Raw genomic sequence first — 16,311 nt, 5'->3', positions numbered from 1 at the left:
GCTGGGCACTGGGTTGCCTGCGCAGTGTTCACGCTAAGAGTGAGTCAGTGAAATGAGGGGTTGTAGCGGGGCTGGAAAGAGCAGATAAAACCTTATCTGGAGGAAACTTCGAAAGCCTGGCTGGTGTATTTACGGCTTGCTTGAAAGGCAGCCGGCAGCGCGGGACATGCTGCTGCTCGCCCTGCCTGTCAGCACCGCTGGCGGAAGGTGTTTCGGGAGCACCCCCGAACCCTTCAGCCGGGCTCCACGGGCACTCGGGCCGGGGGAGGGAAGAGGGGGCAGGAAATCCCTCCGCAGGGGAGCCGCGGGGTGTGGGAGGCCCGGTGAGGACTTAAAAACGGAGCCCAGACAGGACCCAGGGAGAAAGCGTGGGGGTTTTGGTGGCCTCGAACCCCCTTTTGAAGATAGTGGGACCCAAAACACAGCAGCCAGAGGATAGAGGCACAAACTGAGCCCCCACTCTGGCGCGGACGGCGATGTTGCAATTGCTTGGGTAAGACGGGTTTCGTTTTGTGTGAAATACCACAGGTAACTGTCAAAGCTGGCAATCCATAATCAAGCATAGCTTTTGAGCACCTTACACCTACGTCCTAGGGAAAACAAACAAACAAACCAACCACGTTTCCCATCGAACGTCGTTTCTTTCTTCTGTTTGGCGTGCGGAAGGTTTTTCAGGCGAGACGCGGCCGGTTTCCGTTCCCATTCGCCAAGCGTTTCCATGCCGTCGCATCAGCTCACCGAGCGACCTGCCTACTGCATTGCCCGACGCCGTGCCGGGCGGCAGCGTCCCCAGGGTGCGCGCGCCCCGACGGCGAGGGGCCAGGTGGTATGTTGTGCGCCTAACAAATTATATAGGTGGTATGGGAGCGCAGAGGCAGGAAGCAGGCCGCTGCAACGCTTGCCGTGTCTCCTCCGCAAGGCTCCCCGCCACAGCTCGTGGGAAGCCCGCGAGCGTGACGCACCTTCCCATTCTGGCAAGCGTTAGATCTTCAACACCACGGTTGAATCCAGTTGCGTAGAAACTGGCTCTCTTGGACTTACTTCTGCTCCTCCTAAATGCTTTTTGCCCACGTCAGCTTCACTGGGAAAAGGGATTATTTTGGCTTTGGTTGGCAACAGCCTACGGAAGAGGTTCCTCATACGCGAGCTTGCCAGGTTTTGCTGATGACAGGAAGACCAAGTATAAGGACATGAAGATTTGGTGTTTACCATCATCTGATTTCCTCAGTCCGCTGGCTCTCCCATGGAGTGTTTGGCGGGTGCTTTGGCACGGGTTAGGCTATCATGGCTAAATTCATGTGCACAGAAGAAATTGTAAAGAAGAAGGGCTGTTTGCAGCTGTCCTGTTTGTGTAGCGCTGAGCCTCTCTGGGGATGTCCTGAAGGCTGGTGCCCCACCTGCGTGGCGTACTCGCATTTCTAAAGCGTTTGTTTCCTGCATCTGGCTTTAGGCAGACTGGCTTTGGTTTTGCATTGTGTGCTTCTGCAATCAGGAGCACTGCATGTTTTGTATTGTAAATGGGAGAACCATCGCTTCTTGAATCCCAGAGGCTCAGCTCCTCGTCTGAGAATGCTTGTGCATTCTTGCTTTTGAGTTGCGTTGGTGTGTTAAGAGGAACTTGGACTTTTGCAGTCCTGTGCTTATTTCCCCCCCCCCAAACCTCTCTGGTTTGGAAAGTATGCCTAACCCTACACAAGTATATATAAGTAGAGCAACAGCTGCATGAACCATGCTGAAGAGGTGTGTGGACACGGATGTGCTGGAAGAACCTGGTCCTGCCTGGGAGAGGGAAGGGGCGGATGAATGTGTTGAGCTGTGGGGGTGGGAAGCTTTTAATAGCCAAGCCAAGGAGGCACCTGTGGTACACCAAGTTCAAATGGCAAGGAAAGGAGCTCTGGGGCTCAGGCCGCTGCACAGCTTCCTCCTGCTGCTGAGCTTTCCCCCGGGCAAAACTCCCTGCAGGACTGCTTTAATCAAATTTCAGGCAAATCTTTGTGCCAGCAAACTTAGCATGGAAATGTAGGGTCCTTATCGCTTCCCTGCACTGAGAAAGGCATCGACTGATGCCTGTAAACGCCAACTGATTTCTTACGAAATGGATTTTTTGCCTCCGGGACACTCTAACCTTGGCCTCGTTTTGCTATCCTTTGGACAGCTGTACTTTGTACCTCGATGGACTTTGCTTTAGCAGCCTTATTTGCAGTCTGCCAGCTTTCAGGGAGAGGTAGCTGCATTAGAGGGTTGTGTTCCCCTGCAGGGCTAAGGAACAACATACACTGACATGATTCCTTGAATTCCCAGCTAGTTCTGTTAAACCTGGCTTAATGCAGCACTATTTCTTTGAGACTTCAAAATTTCCACCCCAGTGGCAATGCTACCATCCTTGTACAGCGGTTATTACCTCCAGGGGCAGTGAACACAGATTTTTGTCGTTCCATTCCCCCTGCTGGGGTGGGATATTTTTCCTCATTGCATTTTAAATTTTTCCTCTAGTTGCAGCTTGGCCTGTGATGATTAAGATCCATCCAGTAAACAATAAAAATTAATAATAATATTAATAATAAAAACAGAGCTGTCAGACCTTTTGGACTGAAATGCTTTGGAGAGGCTGGAAGTTTCTGTTTGGCTGGATCTTCCTTCACTAAATGCTGTCCTGTGTCAGTCCAGGGAGGCTCCGGGAGCATCTCCTCCTACGGATACAGTATCCTAGGCAAGGAGGAGCTCTTCCTTTGAACAAGTCTTCTAAAACCACCCCCACCTTTTTTTAAAATAAAAGGAAGCTATTAATTCTGTTTACAATATATCTTCCATATGTGCTCTAGCTTGGCTAAAATTCAGGCTCAGTCCCACCACTCATGTTTATAATGAAGCATAAGACCTCGGGAGGAAAAAAAAAAAGGTAAGGTCCATGTGCCTGCACTATAGCTGAAACGTGGTGAGAAATGTTCTAGTAAAGCCATGTGAGCCCACGATAGGATGTTGACTGGAGAAGAAACACAAAATTCTACAGTAGAAACTATCTGCAAAAGATTATAGGCCAAAACTATGGCTCCTTTGTTTTTTTCCTACAGCACCTAAGCCAGCCACGCAGTGGTGGTCCTCCATGAGCTGCTGGAGCCATGCAAAAAGGGAAAGTTCAGGGAGATCTTGAGGAGACCAGGCAGGAGTCTGGTCAGCTCAAGAATCATCAGAGGAAGACGGTTCAAAGGCACCTTTGCAGGTGGCTGCTGAAGGCCGAATGACAGCAGTCAACTTTGAAACATCTCACTCTACATTTCTATTGGTGTCTTTTGGAAATGCCTAGGGCACTGCTGCAGTAATCATGTCGCATGGAGACACCGATGGGCTTTAACATGGAGAGTTAGCATCTCTCTCCCAATTTTTTCTGCAGGTGGAGGAGGATTTTTAGTGGGAATTTCAGGTATTCACTTCCCTGTGCCACCTGGTGGGCTTCTGGGAGGAGATCTGGAAGACAGGAAGCCGCCACGATATGCTGTGAAGCTAAAACTTTCACCTGGGAGCTGGTTTCGTTGTCTTACGACGGCATGTTCTTTCTAACCTGATTTTGTAGAAAAGAAGAATAGAGCCAGAGATAACCGGAGACGCCTTTTTCCTTGAACACAGTCATTTTGCACCTGCTTTGTGAACGAAGGGAACTCACAGAGGTGCAAATGCAAACACGCAGAACTCTTCAGCTCAGAGGAGTTCCTGCAACCTTGCCTTTGCCCTGCGCTCTCACCCACTGATCTCGTCAGCTCCCGGGGCCTTCCACTTTTTGTTCTGCCCTCCAGTGAACCCGCAAAACGAAACTGAAACTGGTTTGGAGCTGGTTTTTTTATTTTTTTTTTTCTTTTTCCTTCTCCCCAGCCTGTTCTCTGAGGTGCCTGTTGCCCGGCTCGGCTGCCGCCGGCGCGAGGCGGAGCGGGGCGTGGGGACCAGCTTTGCACAAACTCTCGCGCCCGGTGGCCCCGGGGCCGCCCACGACGTCGACGCCCGTGGCGCTGGGTGGGAAGCAGCTCTCGAGAGGCCTTGCAGCGGGACCGAGGCGGGCAAGGACTCTAGCGCGCAGCCCGCGGCGGAGCAGCGCCGTGCGGCCGCTTCCTGTGCCTCTGCGCCGCGCGCCGCTGGGGTTTTCCTCACGCCGGCGTTGGCGAGGGCTCAGCAGTTACCTGGCAGGGCTGCCAACGAGGAAGCAGCGTGCTCGTGATTTCCTTAAAATGCCCATGTTTCTGGGAAGGTTTTTGCATTGACCTTCAAACTGTGTCGAGAGTGAAGGCTCTTTAAAAACAGAGGGGAAGGAGGGAGAGTGTTTTTCCCATTTATTTTGTATTTTAACTCGAATCACGTAGACGAACAAAGCGTCCCTCTCTGCCGTTGCCATGGCCGCCGCCGCTGTCCTTGCGCGGGGGCCGGGAAGCAGCAACGCGGAGCGGGGTCGGCGAGCCAGCCCACCCCCTGCGGCCACCTTTTCAGCTGCGGGAGCATGGAAATGCCTTAGTCGCAAAGACCTCCGCTGCCTCGCTCGGTGTGAGGAAACTTTTCCCGGGTCGTGAGGCTGAGAGCAAGGGCGAGAGTGGTGGCGGCACCTCCCAGGAGATGTGATCATCAGCTCTGTCACAGCAGCCGGTTTCTGCCTCTTCCCCAGAGCCGGGCAGACTGCAAGGAGCAAAGAAGATAAAGCCGAAGACTGAAATGCATGCGGGCCCTTTGCATGCCCTGGGTTCACTTTGTATTTTCCATACTGCAAGCCTGCGCCTCACCCTGTCGCCTCCCRGCTTGCCTCCCTGGCACCAGTCCCCAGCCTGTTGCTGCCCCAGTGGCCGTGGCAGCATGGACGCAATTTGGGTGTGGATGAGGGGTCGAAAGCTGGCGGAGAGAAGCGCTCGTCTGAAACAGGGCTGCTGCCTGATGCACGAGCCCGTAGGTGGTTGTCTCCAGGCTTATTTTATGATTGAAACCTGCATTGGTTGCAACCTGCAGTTTGGGTGCTGACATGTTGAGCTCCCCTTCAGAGAAAGGGGAGGCAGTTGGCGTTTTCACACGGGTATGACTGTGCTTACGCTGTTTGGGTTTGGATTACCCTACCAGTGCAGCTTTGCAGTGCAGTGAAGATCGCAGATGTGAAGAAAGTCTTCCTCAGTTAGTCGGTGCGGTGTAACTGTGATTCTTCGTCACAGTTACAGGGTACCTTGGTACCCCAATTATTTCAGCTAATTTTGAGTGAGTAACCATTGAAAATTGGTTTTGTCTTGAGTGGTGTCACTACCAGGTCCCTCTGTTGGAGAGTCTGTTGTCATAACTGTGACAATATTTCWGCTGTTTTTAAAAACCCTTCTGCTTAACAGGATACCAGTGAACRTCACATGTCTGGCAGGTGAGTAGTTGTCTTTGCTTTCAAGTGTTGGTGTTCAAATGATCACAGATGACAGAGGAAGTCTGTTCATAGGACAGCGCTTTATGTGTTTTATGCGGTTCCTTGATGAACTTTTTATTTCAGCAGAATTCATTTAAAGAATGCAACGGTAAACTGCATTGGCAGAAGCAGATGAACAAGACAGTTGAATTTTCAATCAGTTGAAAGTGTTTATCCTAAGAAGTTGTTTACTTTCCTAATTATAAAGCCTAATTACTTAGCTTGTTCTATTCAATCAGGCAGCAGTGATAGCTTGATTGTGCTCCAGAAGTCTGAAGCTTGAGTAGTTATGTCCTAGATAGCTAATGAACTGTTAATTTGAAAATAAAAACGTCTTTAATCTGCTCTGCTAGTAATCACCTTCTGGACTGATGCACAATGCCAGAAGCACTGGCTTAAATTAGCTTTAAAACCAATCTCACTATGATTTAGATGCATGATTATGTTACTGTAGGTCATGAGTTACCGCTCATCAGTGTCGCTGCAGTAGTTGTCTAGAGGTGTACTAACCAGTCAGACACACACGAGAAAAAGTCATTGCCTTGAACCGCAGGGAAAGGTGCTGGAAACCAGCTCTTCCTTCCCATCCAGTCTCCAGGTTTAGTTACCTACACAGTTCATCAGCTGGGCTTACTCTCACTTTCTTTGACCCACTGAATTGCAAAACTGTGCAGCTTCAGTAAGAGAGAGTAGTGAACACCTCTGTGGCCACAGGATGGGTAAAGCCTAGAAGTAAAGCTGCTGTCAAGCGAGAAAGACCAACTTTCCTTCCCCTAGGCAGGAGAGGSATTTGACCGTAAGTCTCTTCTTGCATGCAGTATGAACACTCTTGTAGCTGAGCTTCTACACAAACAAGGACACACGTCCAGAAATGACTTACGCAGAACCTCATCTGTAAGATCAGGGTAAATTTTTTGACAGAATCTAGGTAAAATCCAAACTATGCTTGCCCAGACAACAGTATAGATGTATGCAGCCTCCTGCTTTCTTCTAGGACTTCCTGTATTTCTTACTAGATTTCTTATTTCTTAGGCAATAGCAGACAGCCATATCAATCACACACAAGCAGTACTGGCACACTACTGCCTATCCCTTAAAAAACAAACAAAAAAGCACAATAAAAAAATGCCCACAGAACATCCTTTTATGATTTCCCCCTGCCTAGCCTACTTCGGAAGCAAGGCAAAGGGTTGTCATGTTCTCAGAATTTACATTAGGGTTACCTGTGGTAAACAGTTGGTACCCATTAGTCTATAGGACAAGGAAACATCTTCTAGAAGATGTAGGATTTATGCAGTAATCAAATTCAGTTTAAAAATCCCATTTCATTTAAAGCAGTACATGTTACAAGCCAGGTAAGCCTCTTCGCTTTCTTTCAGGTCTAAAGCAGTACTGGCTAAAGTCTGCCTTTCACTTCAGGACTTTCTATAACGTAAGAGGGTAACAGTGTAAAAATTGCATACATCCACTTCATATTATAAACTTCAGAAAAAAGGTAGATACAATGTTGTAAAGCTGAATTGAAAAATGTGCTTGCTTTTCAAGCTGATGAAAAAGTGAGTAGCATTATTCTTTCCTGCTGCTGTATTTAAATGCACAGGACTTAGGTTTTACGCTTAACAGTGCTTAACATAACACTTAGTTTTAGGCATCTTGCTACTGCTGCCTGATTTACAGCACTGAAGCACATGCCAAGTTCCATTGTTTCTGACATCATGTGTATGTAGGAYTTCCAAACATATTTAGATCAGGTCTTTAAAGACTCATAAGGGATTTTCTTCTAGTTCTTTAGAACACACTTTTTCAGATGCTTGAGCAATATGGACTATAGAAAGTACAGCTGCATCCACCAGTCCCTGCCAGATACCCCCTTCAAGCTTATGCCTTCATACTGAGGCATTTTATAGTTAAGCCTTGAGAAAGTAGCAGCAGCCTCTTTCCCAGGTGCTATCTTCCAGGCAGCAGAGGCCAGGAACCATCTGTGGACTCCCACTGAAGAACCAGCTTAGTTCAAAGAGCAGCTAACTTCACTTGCTAGAGAGGATGATCTGCACAATGCATACAGAAGAATTTCCAAACCCCACCYAGTGTTCCCCACTCCAATAAAGGTGGGGAACCTCACCCTTAGGACCTGCAGGCACTTTTATCATTGTTTGGGGACTGTRATAAATAGCTCTTCATTTTTGAAAAATATGCCTGGTGACTAATAAACAGACTTCTATAGTCTTGAATGCTAATTTTCTGAAGATTATGTGAAAATTGAAGTCAAAACTACTGCCATGAAATGAAAACACTATTTATTTTTATAAAAGAAAATACTTAAAACAAACCCTACCAGTGTGTACATTGTACACATTTGAATGACACTTACAAGAATGAAGTTYTCATATACATTTCAAAGATAACAAGCCCACACTGGTTAAGGATGTATACAAGCACATTTCTGACTTCACAGATGCTTCAATTCCAGATCACAGTACCAATTACTCTAGCCACACTTGCAAAGCATTTTCATTATTAGCATCCATGCTACTTTATTCCACCACAAACTATACACAGAAAGCAAGAGAGAATTTATTCATAGAGAGTATATATTCATAGAAAGGATTTATTTGCTGGACTCATCTCTCACTCTTCTGTTGCCATCTTCAAGAGATATTCTTTGTCAATTTTGAAGAGCCTCCATCCCTCCTCAGTGGACAGATCGGAGGCACCTCTCCTCTTGTAGAACCTGATGGAAGGCTCATTCCACTCTGCAACGAGGAAGTGCATACTGCTGCAGCGGCACTTGACAGCAACCTGCAGGAGTGTGCAACATGACAAGTTACCAACAAGTCCTCACTAAACCTAGTAAACATTGGTGAAACTACTCAGCAACCAACTGTATCTTGTCAAAAGATCTAAAATCATATATCAGTTCAGCATTTGTCAGTGTTTAACACACTCTAGAGAGGGTTTGAAACTATCCAGTGTCCTGTCACCTCCTTTAATAACTCAATTCTGAGTACAGCTTAAAGAGAAACTTCCATGCTGTTAGCTGAAGAATACTGCTTGTCATGTGTCCTCAGTTCTGCTTTTTTCAGTCTTATCACTTAGACATACCTGACTCAAGTTCTTCAGAATTTCTGACCCAATGCCAAGTCCTAAAAAGTTAAAAAAAAAAAAAAAAAGTGAATTTCAGTTTTAGAGAAGCCCTGCATTTACTCATCAAATGCCCTAACACCTACCTCTGTACTCGGCCATCACATAGAAGTCTTCAAGATACAGCAGTTTTCCAATCCATGGATCATAAGTGAAATAGTACATGGCAAAGCCCACAATGCTGTGTTCTGAAACAAAGAGTGTAACTTTAGCTGATCTGAATTTAAAAGRCAAAATATTAATTCAAGTCTTACATGCAGGTTTAAACATAGTCCCTCTTTCTGTAACATGCAGCTGTTCACTATTAGGTTAGAATTAGAAGTGAAGTTTGCAAATAAGCACACAACTGAAACTGAGTTCTGACAAAATTTTGTTGACCTAATAGATTGAAGAATGCCCTTTTCATACCCTGAAATCCTCAAAATCAATGCTACAGCAAGTACTGAACATACAAGGCTTTTTTCTACAAATACATACCCTACTGATTTATCAGTATTTCCATTCTGGAATTTAAGTCATATTTTACACGGCAGTTCAGAATCTAGGTGGTTACCCCAACTCTCCTTACTTAGTATCAAACTCTAGAGAGCACTGATCTTGAAATTCATATCCTTCAGTGATTACTGTGCAAGTAAGGCATGCTTGCTGACCACATTTACAACRTTTCCAATGCTAACTTATGCTTGCACTGATAGCATCATGCCCTTCTCTATCTCTGACACCAGAAAACTTATCTACTTCAAGTAAGGAAACTTCCAACTATAATTCTATGGCTCAACACAGAASAGAAACCAACTCTTTTGAGAGCAGCACGCTTGGTTCTAGATCTTGAGAATTAAAATATTATCTGTCATAATAAACTGCACATACTGTAGGAGAAGCGTGTACACAAATTTCTGATCTACCGTGTTTTTTGGTAAAGGTTTGGGAATAACACTTGTCCCTGTAGACCTTACCTCATATTATGATCATCTACTTTATTGTGTAACGGATCTTTTAGTTACCTCCCCGCCCATCCATGTACACAGAAGGGCCATGTACATGGCGAAGCTAGAGACTGTAACCTGAAGATTGGGGACAAATTAAAGAAAAAATRTGATTCAACAGGATTATATAAGGTAAGTTAGGGTCAAACAAGAAAAGCCATTTAATTAATTGGATTTAAAGTACATTATATTATACCTGATCTTCCCATATCTCCAGGTATTAGTGACTACTTTAGAGAGTATCACTGCACATTACTCCATTTTTAACAGTTACCCTAGTCTTCCTGCCCCAGTTCACTGGTGGAGCCTTATGTACAATCAACAACATTAAGTACAGGACATCTCTTGTGTATTTAGCAASAAGAACAAGAGGCAGAAAGTCTCACCTTCAGATGACCACTGTTCTTTTGGCACTTCTGCAACAAGACAGTGGTAGAAAGGATGCTCGCCAAAACCATCCTCGAGCAGTTCTAGAAAAGTAGAACAAATTGTCACCTAAGCTACAGGTATTGTCGTTAGGCTATCAGCCAGGTGAGCAGCTGCCGCTTGTGTACCTTTCTCAGTTAACACCACTTGGTCCTCCATGTCCTCGTATTTCGCTAGTTCCTGGAAGAGAACAACATGTAAGCAGGCTGTCCCCGCAGGTCTCCTCAGCCGCTTCCTTATTGGCCGCTCGCCCCCTCCGCAGACTTGCGCAAGAGCTTGTTTTTGCGCAGGCAGGAAAGCAGAGGGGCCCCTCCTCCCCCCGCCGGCCGCGCTGCCCCTGCGAGGGCCCCCTCCCCCTCCGCGACCCCCGCCCCTCCCCCCCCGCCGCCTCCCAGCGCGACGGCGGCGCGGGGAACGGCCGCTCTCGCGCGCCGTTTGAACGACACCCCCAACCGCCACTCCCCCCTCAAACCGCCGCTCCCCTCCCTTCCCCCTCCCCCAACCGCCGCACACCTTGATCAGTCGCAGCAGGTCGGGGCAGTCCTCAGGTCGCGCGGCGCGGATGCGGAACGAGGCCATTTTCGGCGGCGTTTCCCCCTGCGACTCCCTCGGCTGATGAGTCCCCGATGTGTGAACAGGAGGAGCAACTGCTTCTTCATTCGTGTCCCGGGCGCGGCGGCCACCTGCGGTCAGTCAGGCTGCGAGCATGTCCCGACGGCGCTAAGAAAGTGTGCGACTCTCCTCCACCGGACGCTCTGCCCCCAACGCGACCTATGCTGCGAAGCCCCCGCCGCGCTCCTCATTTATAGATACTCTCGCCCCGCCTCTCCCCCGACGCGGGCCAATGGGAGGTCCCGTAGTGCTCGCCCTCAGCCAATGACAGCGCTCTTCCCCGGAGTCTTACCTCACCGTGCCAGCAACAGCTGGTGCGGGGGTGTCTCGTGACTCCCAACCCTCCCCCCCACCGCCGCGCCGTGGCGCCCCCTAGCGGCACCGGGCGGCGCTGCAGGGCGCCCCCGCCGCGTCGCGTGGCGCCCGCAGACCCCGCTCCGCGCCGGCCTCCGCCGCAGCGGCGCCGGGGGCTGCGCCTGGCTGCGAGCCCGGCGGCGCCCCCCTCCGGCGGCGCCCCCCTCCGGCGGCGCCCCCCTCCGGCGGCGCCCCCCTCCGGCGGCGCCCCCCTGCGCCGAGGGGGCCGCCTCGCGGGGTGAGGGGCGCCTGGGGGCCATCTTAGCTGCTGGGGCGTCGCTGTGGCTGCTCAGCGGTGGCGCTAACGCGAGTTGTTTCCCCGGCTGCGTGTGGGGGAAAAATAGCCTTCGCACCTGTCTGAAATGGCAAGGAATGCCGCAGCAATCCCTAGGAACYGCCGCAGGGATAGTTCTGCCTCAGAGCGAGCGCCTCGCTCACCAGAAGAGACTCTCCAGCTCTCAGTAACCTAAATCTCACGYGCTGCTGACAAATAACCAAACGCCGACCCGTGCAGCAATGCACAAACCGGGCTGTAAATTCAATATACGCGCTCTTACACAACCCTGGGCTCGTCACACRGGACTGCAAAGCTCTCCAGCTAGTCGGTGCTCCCAGACACAAAGAGCTAAAAGGGTCTCAATTAAAAAAAAAAAGAAATTAAGGTTTAGTATAAAAGGTGCCCAACTGGGAAAAGAGATACAACCATAAAAGATGTAAGAAGACTGACTTAAAATGTTTCTGTGACAGTGTACCCAACGGCTTACAGGGTTCACCTTCGCTTAGGTGTACGGGTCGATACGGCGTGTGTTCTTAYGCAGCGCCGACGAAGACATGCCTGCTCTGGCGGCCACGGTCAGCCAGGAAAGCCCTCTGGCACGCGCCCGGCGGCGTGCTTAGCGCCCTAGAAAAGTAATTCTGGATTTATTCAGACACCACCTCGGGTGTCCCTATCTAACTGAGTTACCCTCTACTGGGGCAAAAGTGACACCTGGAGATGCCCAAGGAAGAGCAGCATTTCCAAAACAAGTAGTGACAGCTAATGGCTAAGTTGAGATTTGTTTCAGAAGGAGTTATGGATCTGGAAATCCTTCAGGACAGGGGTTCCGGTAGGGAGACTGAATCTGAGTAACTTCCCCAAAAAGAGTCCCAACTTAACTGCAAGGGATTCCATGAATATACTTTTTTTTTTTTTTTTTTTAACTCCTAGGAATAACCTGACTGGGGTCACATTTTTTTTTTTTTTTTTAACTCCTAGGAATAACCTGACTGGGGTCACAAACACAGAATACTGTTTTTCTGAAAGACTTAAAAAGTCTTTCTGTTGTGTCAACTCTTTTGTTGGTCCATTTGACAATGAGGAAGTCATACTATCAGAAAACCTAATGTTGAGTAAGAGCAGAAAGTGTCTGGTTTCTTTTGTTCTCAAGTTAGAAAAGTCATGTGATTTTAGAAGTTGAAGTTTCAGCAAAAGATGTTTTGTACCTTGAATAATTTTGTAGAGTCTTGYTTCAACTTGCTCAGAAATATGTTAATACTGTGTTACCCAAGTGAATATGGTTCATTTGAGTTAGCTTTCAAATTTACAAGGGAACATAAAAAAAATTAAAAAATCCTAAGGTATCAACAATAATTTCATGGACACATATGAAATTCAGAGAAGAAAAAAGAACAAAAGAGAAATTAAAAATTATSTTAAGATACCTAGACCTCATAACCTATGCTACAATCATTTGATTATATGTAAACATACTTTTTTTTTGGTATAACAGTAAGAATATTTTACAAAGAGGTTATAAAGAACTCAATCTGTGAATTAATTGTTTCAATGGGCATTGTACTTTAGAAGCAGCTTTCTCTATTTGTCTCAGCTCTGTTGATTTTTGGGAATCTTTCATGTAATTTTGACCAAGCTGAAGTTAGTGATGAAATTTCTAATGGCTTCCCTAAGGTTAGGATTTCAGACTTGAGTGATCAGCCTATTTATTTACACTTTTCCTAGAGGAAATAAGAAGTGGTAACTGTTCTGACAAGGATCATTCTTTTTTTCAACTTAYGCAATTATGCTGGCAATTAATTAGTAAATGCATTTAGAGTAAACCAGTGTTGAAATAAACTGTTATAATGACATATGCACTAACCTCTGGATTAGTTCCTGCTTTTCCTGTTTCAACCAGCAGCTTGTTCCATGCAGAACCTGCTGAGTATGAACCTATATTTCCTCCAAAAGGGATGGTACTTCACTGTTTGAGAGGTAGAATGGTTAGAATTATCTGAAAAGATGCCACACATTTTCCTCTCATTCTCATTTTATCTCCTCTTTAAATGGGGAGCCAGAAAATGTTATAGAAAAAAAAAMMCAACAAAAAAAGAAAAAATAAAGGARCACTTAAAAAAGRAAGTGTTGTTGCAGGCTATTAATAAAAGCATAGAGGACAATATGTATCTTAATACGGCATATTTTCCCCACATCATTCCAGAGGCAGAGGTGCTGTCTAGACTGGACCTACAGGTTATAGTCATGCTAGTCCCCGAAGACCTTCCCTTCATAGGGATGCAGCTGAACAATCTATTCAGATAATTATGGGCCTCAGTTGTATCTGTATTGATAACTATTTCAATCTGCATCTACATTTTTGAATTTCCTCTTATTCTGGAGGATGAAGGAAAAGTCTCAAAGTAGGGACCAGCTTGCTTTCTTCAGTGTTCAACTAATCAAACTGTTCTTTACTTCTGGTATTTTAATTTTTGATTTCCACCTTTGCTAGGAATATTCCTTGAAYTCCTGTATGAATGCCTCTGTCATGTCTCAAAAGTTCTCTATTTATAATAAATACAAGAGGGAAGAATAAGAACTTCTTATTCCACATTAAAATGCAGTGAATTAATCATATTCTTGAGTATAGTATTTAAATGGCTCTCAAATATTTCAGTCCAAATTGTATCTCTAAATTATATCTCCTCTCAAATCCCTGGAGCAAACTACAGAAAATGCATATTCYGGTAATATTCAACTTTGACCTCTTAATTTTTCCAGACACCACTATTATTTGGAAAACGTTCAGGATTTTCTTGAATAATTTTTCTGAATAATTTTTGTCTATTACTCAGATCTAGTTTTTCTGAATAATTTTTGTCTATTACTCAGATCTAGATTATGAGTTCCTAGCTGCTGCCAGAATATTTTTCGAGCAACTTATAGTAACAGTTTTTTATTGACACTGAGCTGTACATAGAAAATGTATTTATGTGAAAATGGTAAGTAAATATTGCAGTAGCACTTCAGAATCTGGGGCATTATGTAAAACTATGTATTTTCATACACTGGAAATAAAAAGCCCAACATTTTGCTTTATTACCTTTGAAGACATATTTTAGGCCACTAGACTTCTATTCCTGTAAGCTGATATGCCTGGACAGTCTTTTGTAATTTTGCAATTTGTCAAGTTTGGGGTTTATACATCTAATGCACCCACAAATCATCAACATMATGCCTGCAAATAATAACGGCTATAAAAATAATAGAAACAATTTTGGAAAACAAAAACATCACTTTATACAGTGATGAAATAGGGGAGAAGTGCTCATACCACCACCGTGACAGAAAAGAAGTGCTGCTAGCAAAAGTCAGTTCTAGGTGGGTTTTGCTCAATGTATGGGACACACAACTTCATTCTCATTTAAATGGGAAAACAGCAATCTATCACAAATCTCATATTAAAAAGATAACAATACTGGAATTCAATTCGTGTGGCCGTAGTTTAGTCTGATTGGAAAGAATTTATCAAAAAGAGAGAAAAAAAAGAGACTGATAAGGTGTTATTCTTGAAAATAATGAATACATTAATTAACTTGCTTTCACTATTTGCTAGAATGTGTTTTCTCATATTGTACAATCTCAGTGTTGTCTTTTGTAAGTATTTARCAATAGAAATATAACTTAATTTCAYTGATAACTTGAATCTCCTACACGTATTGTTTKGCTGGTAAATTTAAATTACCARTGAGAAYAGTAGAAATTATGACCTTTGTGAAAGCCATGGGCTATACCTGTCTATTTATATACAAGTTGCCCTGAGGTGTTTAAATGGCTACTGATTAGTTCCCTATAAATTACATCCTTATAATGTTTATGGTCTGTGAGGAGAGGCAGCTGCCTCTCTGTTTTGAGACCCTGGTATGGGCCCTCATGGGCTTCTCTGCTCTCAGGTAACTTTTGCTTTCCTCCTTTTTTTTTCAAGTTCACAATGTAAAAGTATTTCTAATTGAATTACATTTGTTGCTACTTTGTGTGTGGAAAACGCATGGGTGTAACAGAATAGTGCCTTCTTAGCTCCCCCCTCTACCTCCCCGAAAATTATGAATTTTCTCCATTACGTTAACAGTGCCACCAAGTGACAGGTGAAGGGAATAAAACGTACTTTTTAATGATTCAGTTACACAGGCATTTATAGATTTCATCCATCAATGTCAGAAAGGCAGTGTGGAAAGGAATTCAAGCAAGACTTCCTGAAAATCCCCCCGCCCTTTTTTTTTTGTTTTGTTTTTCCTGGAATGGGAGGGAAGGCCGTGTGTACTGATAAGGTAGTGCTCAGACAGTCATAAGCCTGTTTTTCTTTAGAATTCAGTGGAAGTGAAAACAAATTAATATTAAAAGAAGAAAAATACCCTCAATACTTTTATATATATATATATATATATATATATATATAAATATATATATAAACACCCCGAGAGAAGACAACAGGAAGAGCCCCAGGCCGCCCCGCCCGGGCTGCGGGGCCCCGCCGGCCGTGGGCTCGCCACGCGGAACACAGAGAGTCATCGCGGCTGGCCGCGCGGAGCGCACGCTCTGTGCCAAGAGGGCCGCGAGTCTATGGTGCTGGAGGACCGCGTGCCTGTGGCAGGCGTGGCCCCGGTCCGCAGGCGCTGGGCGAGCGGCGGTGCCGGTGGCGGAGCGCGGGAGCACCATGCTGGCCGCCCGGTAAGGCTGCTCAGCCCCTGCCCGCGGTGGCGGCGCGGGGGGGGCCGCCGCTCTACGAGGGACGAGGGGGAGGCAGCGGTTCAGCCCGCGCTGCGCTGCCGGGCGGCGGGGCGGGGGCGGCCCCGGCCGCGGCGGCGGGCTGGGCCGCGGCGTCGGCGCGGGGGTGGCTCTGCGCCCCTCCCCAGGAAACGGCCGCTCTCGGCAGCGGGTCTGGCGCCCGCCGCCAACCCCCGCCCAGCGCCCCCCGGCCCAACGGCCGCCGCCGCGCCCCTCACCCCGGCCGCTGGGCCGCCCTCGCGGCGGGCGTTCCCTCGCAGTGCGGTGCCACAGGTRCCTGTGGCTTACCGGCTTGCTGGCATAAAAGCGTGCCTGTTGCCATTTACACGGCTTGCTTTTTT

General features: G+C 46.7%; 2 protein-coding genes across 5 annotated transcripts in view; one reads left to right on the top strand and one right to left on the bottom strand.

Moving 5' to 3' along the window:
• Positions 1–7,693: 7,693 nt before the first annotated feature.
• Positions 7,694–10,755, bottom strand: SAT1 (spermidine/spermine N1-acetyltransferase 1). Its single transcript, XM_085302069.1, has 6 exons — positions 10,480–10,755; positions 10,095–10,146; positions 9,927–10,010; positions 8,641–8,742; positions 8,516–8,556; positions 7,694–8,212 (listed from the first exon to the last, which is right to left on the bottom strand). The coding sequence occupies exons 1-6, from the start codon at positions 10,543–10,545 to the stop codon at positions 8,042–8,044; spliced, it is 516 nt and encodes a 171-aa protein (XP_085158195.1). The 5' UTR covers positions 10,546–10,755; the 3' UTR covers positions 7,694–8,041.
• A 4,910-nt stretch (positions 10,756–15,665) lies between these two features.
• Positions 15,666–16,311, top strand: part of ACOT9 (acyl-CoA thioesterase 9) — a 32,247-nt gene continuing 31,601 nt past the window's right edge. For all 4 annotated transcript variants that reach the window (XR_014895499.1, XR_014895498.1, XM_085302066.1 and 1 more), the window contains exon 1: positions 15,666–15,913. Coding sequence is in view for 2 of the 4 variants with exons in the window: in XM_085302066.1 (XP_085158192.1) it covers positions 15,900–15,913 (14 nt within the window). In the remaining 2 variants the exon portion in view is untranslated. The remainder of the gene's footprint in view (positions 15,914–16,311) is intronic.

This window comes from Rhea americana, unplaced genomic scaffold, assembly GCF_003343005.1.
Source record: "Rhea americana isolate MKP2758 unplaced genomic scaffold, rheAme1 scaffold_184, whole genome shotgun sequence".
Taxonomy (NCBI): Eukaryota; Metazoa; Chordata; class Aves; order Rheiformes; family Rheidae; genus Rhea; species Rhea americana.
This window is presented reverse-complemented; position numbering and strand designations above follow the sequence as displayed.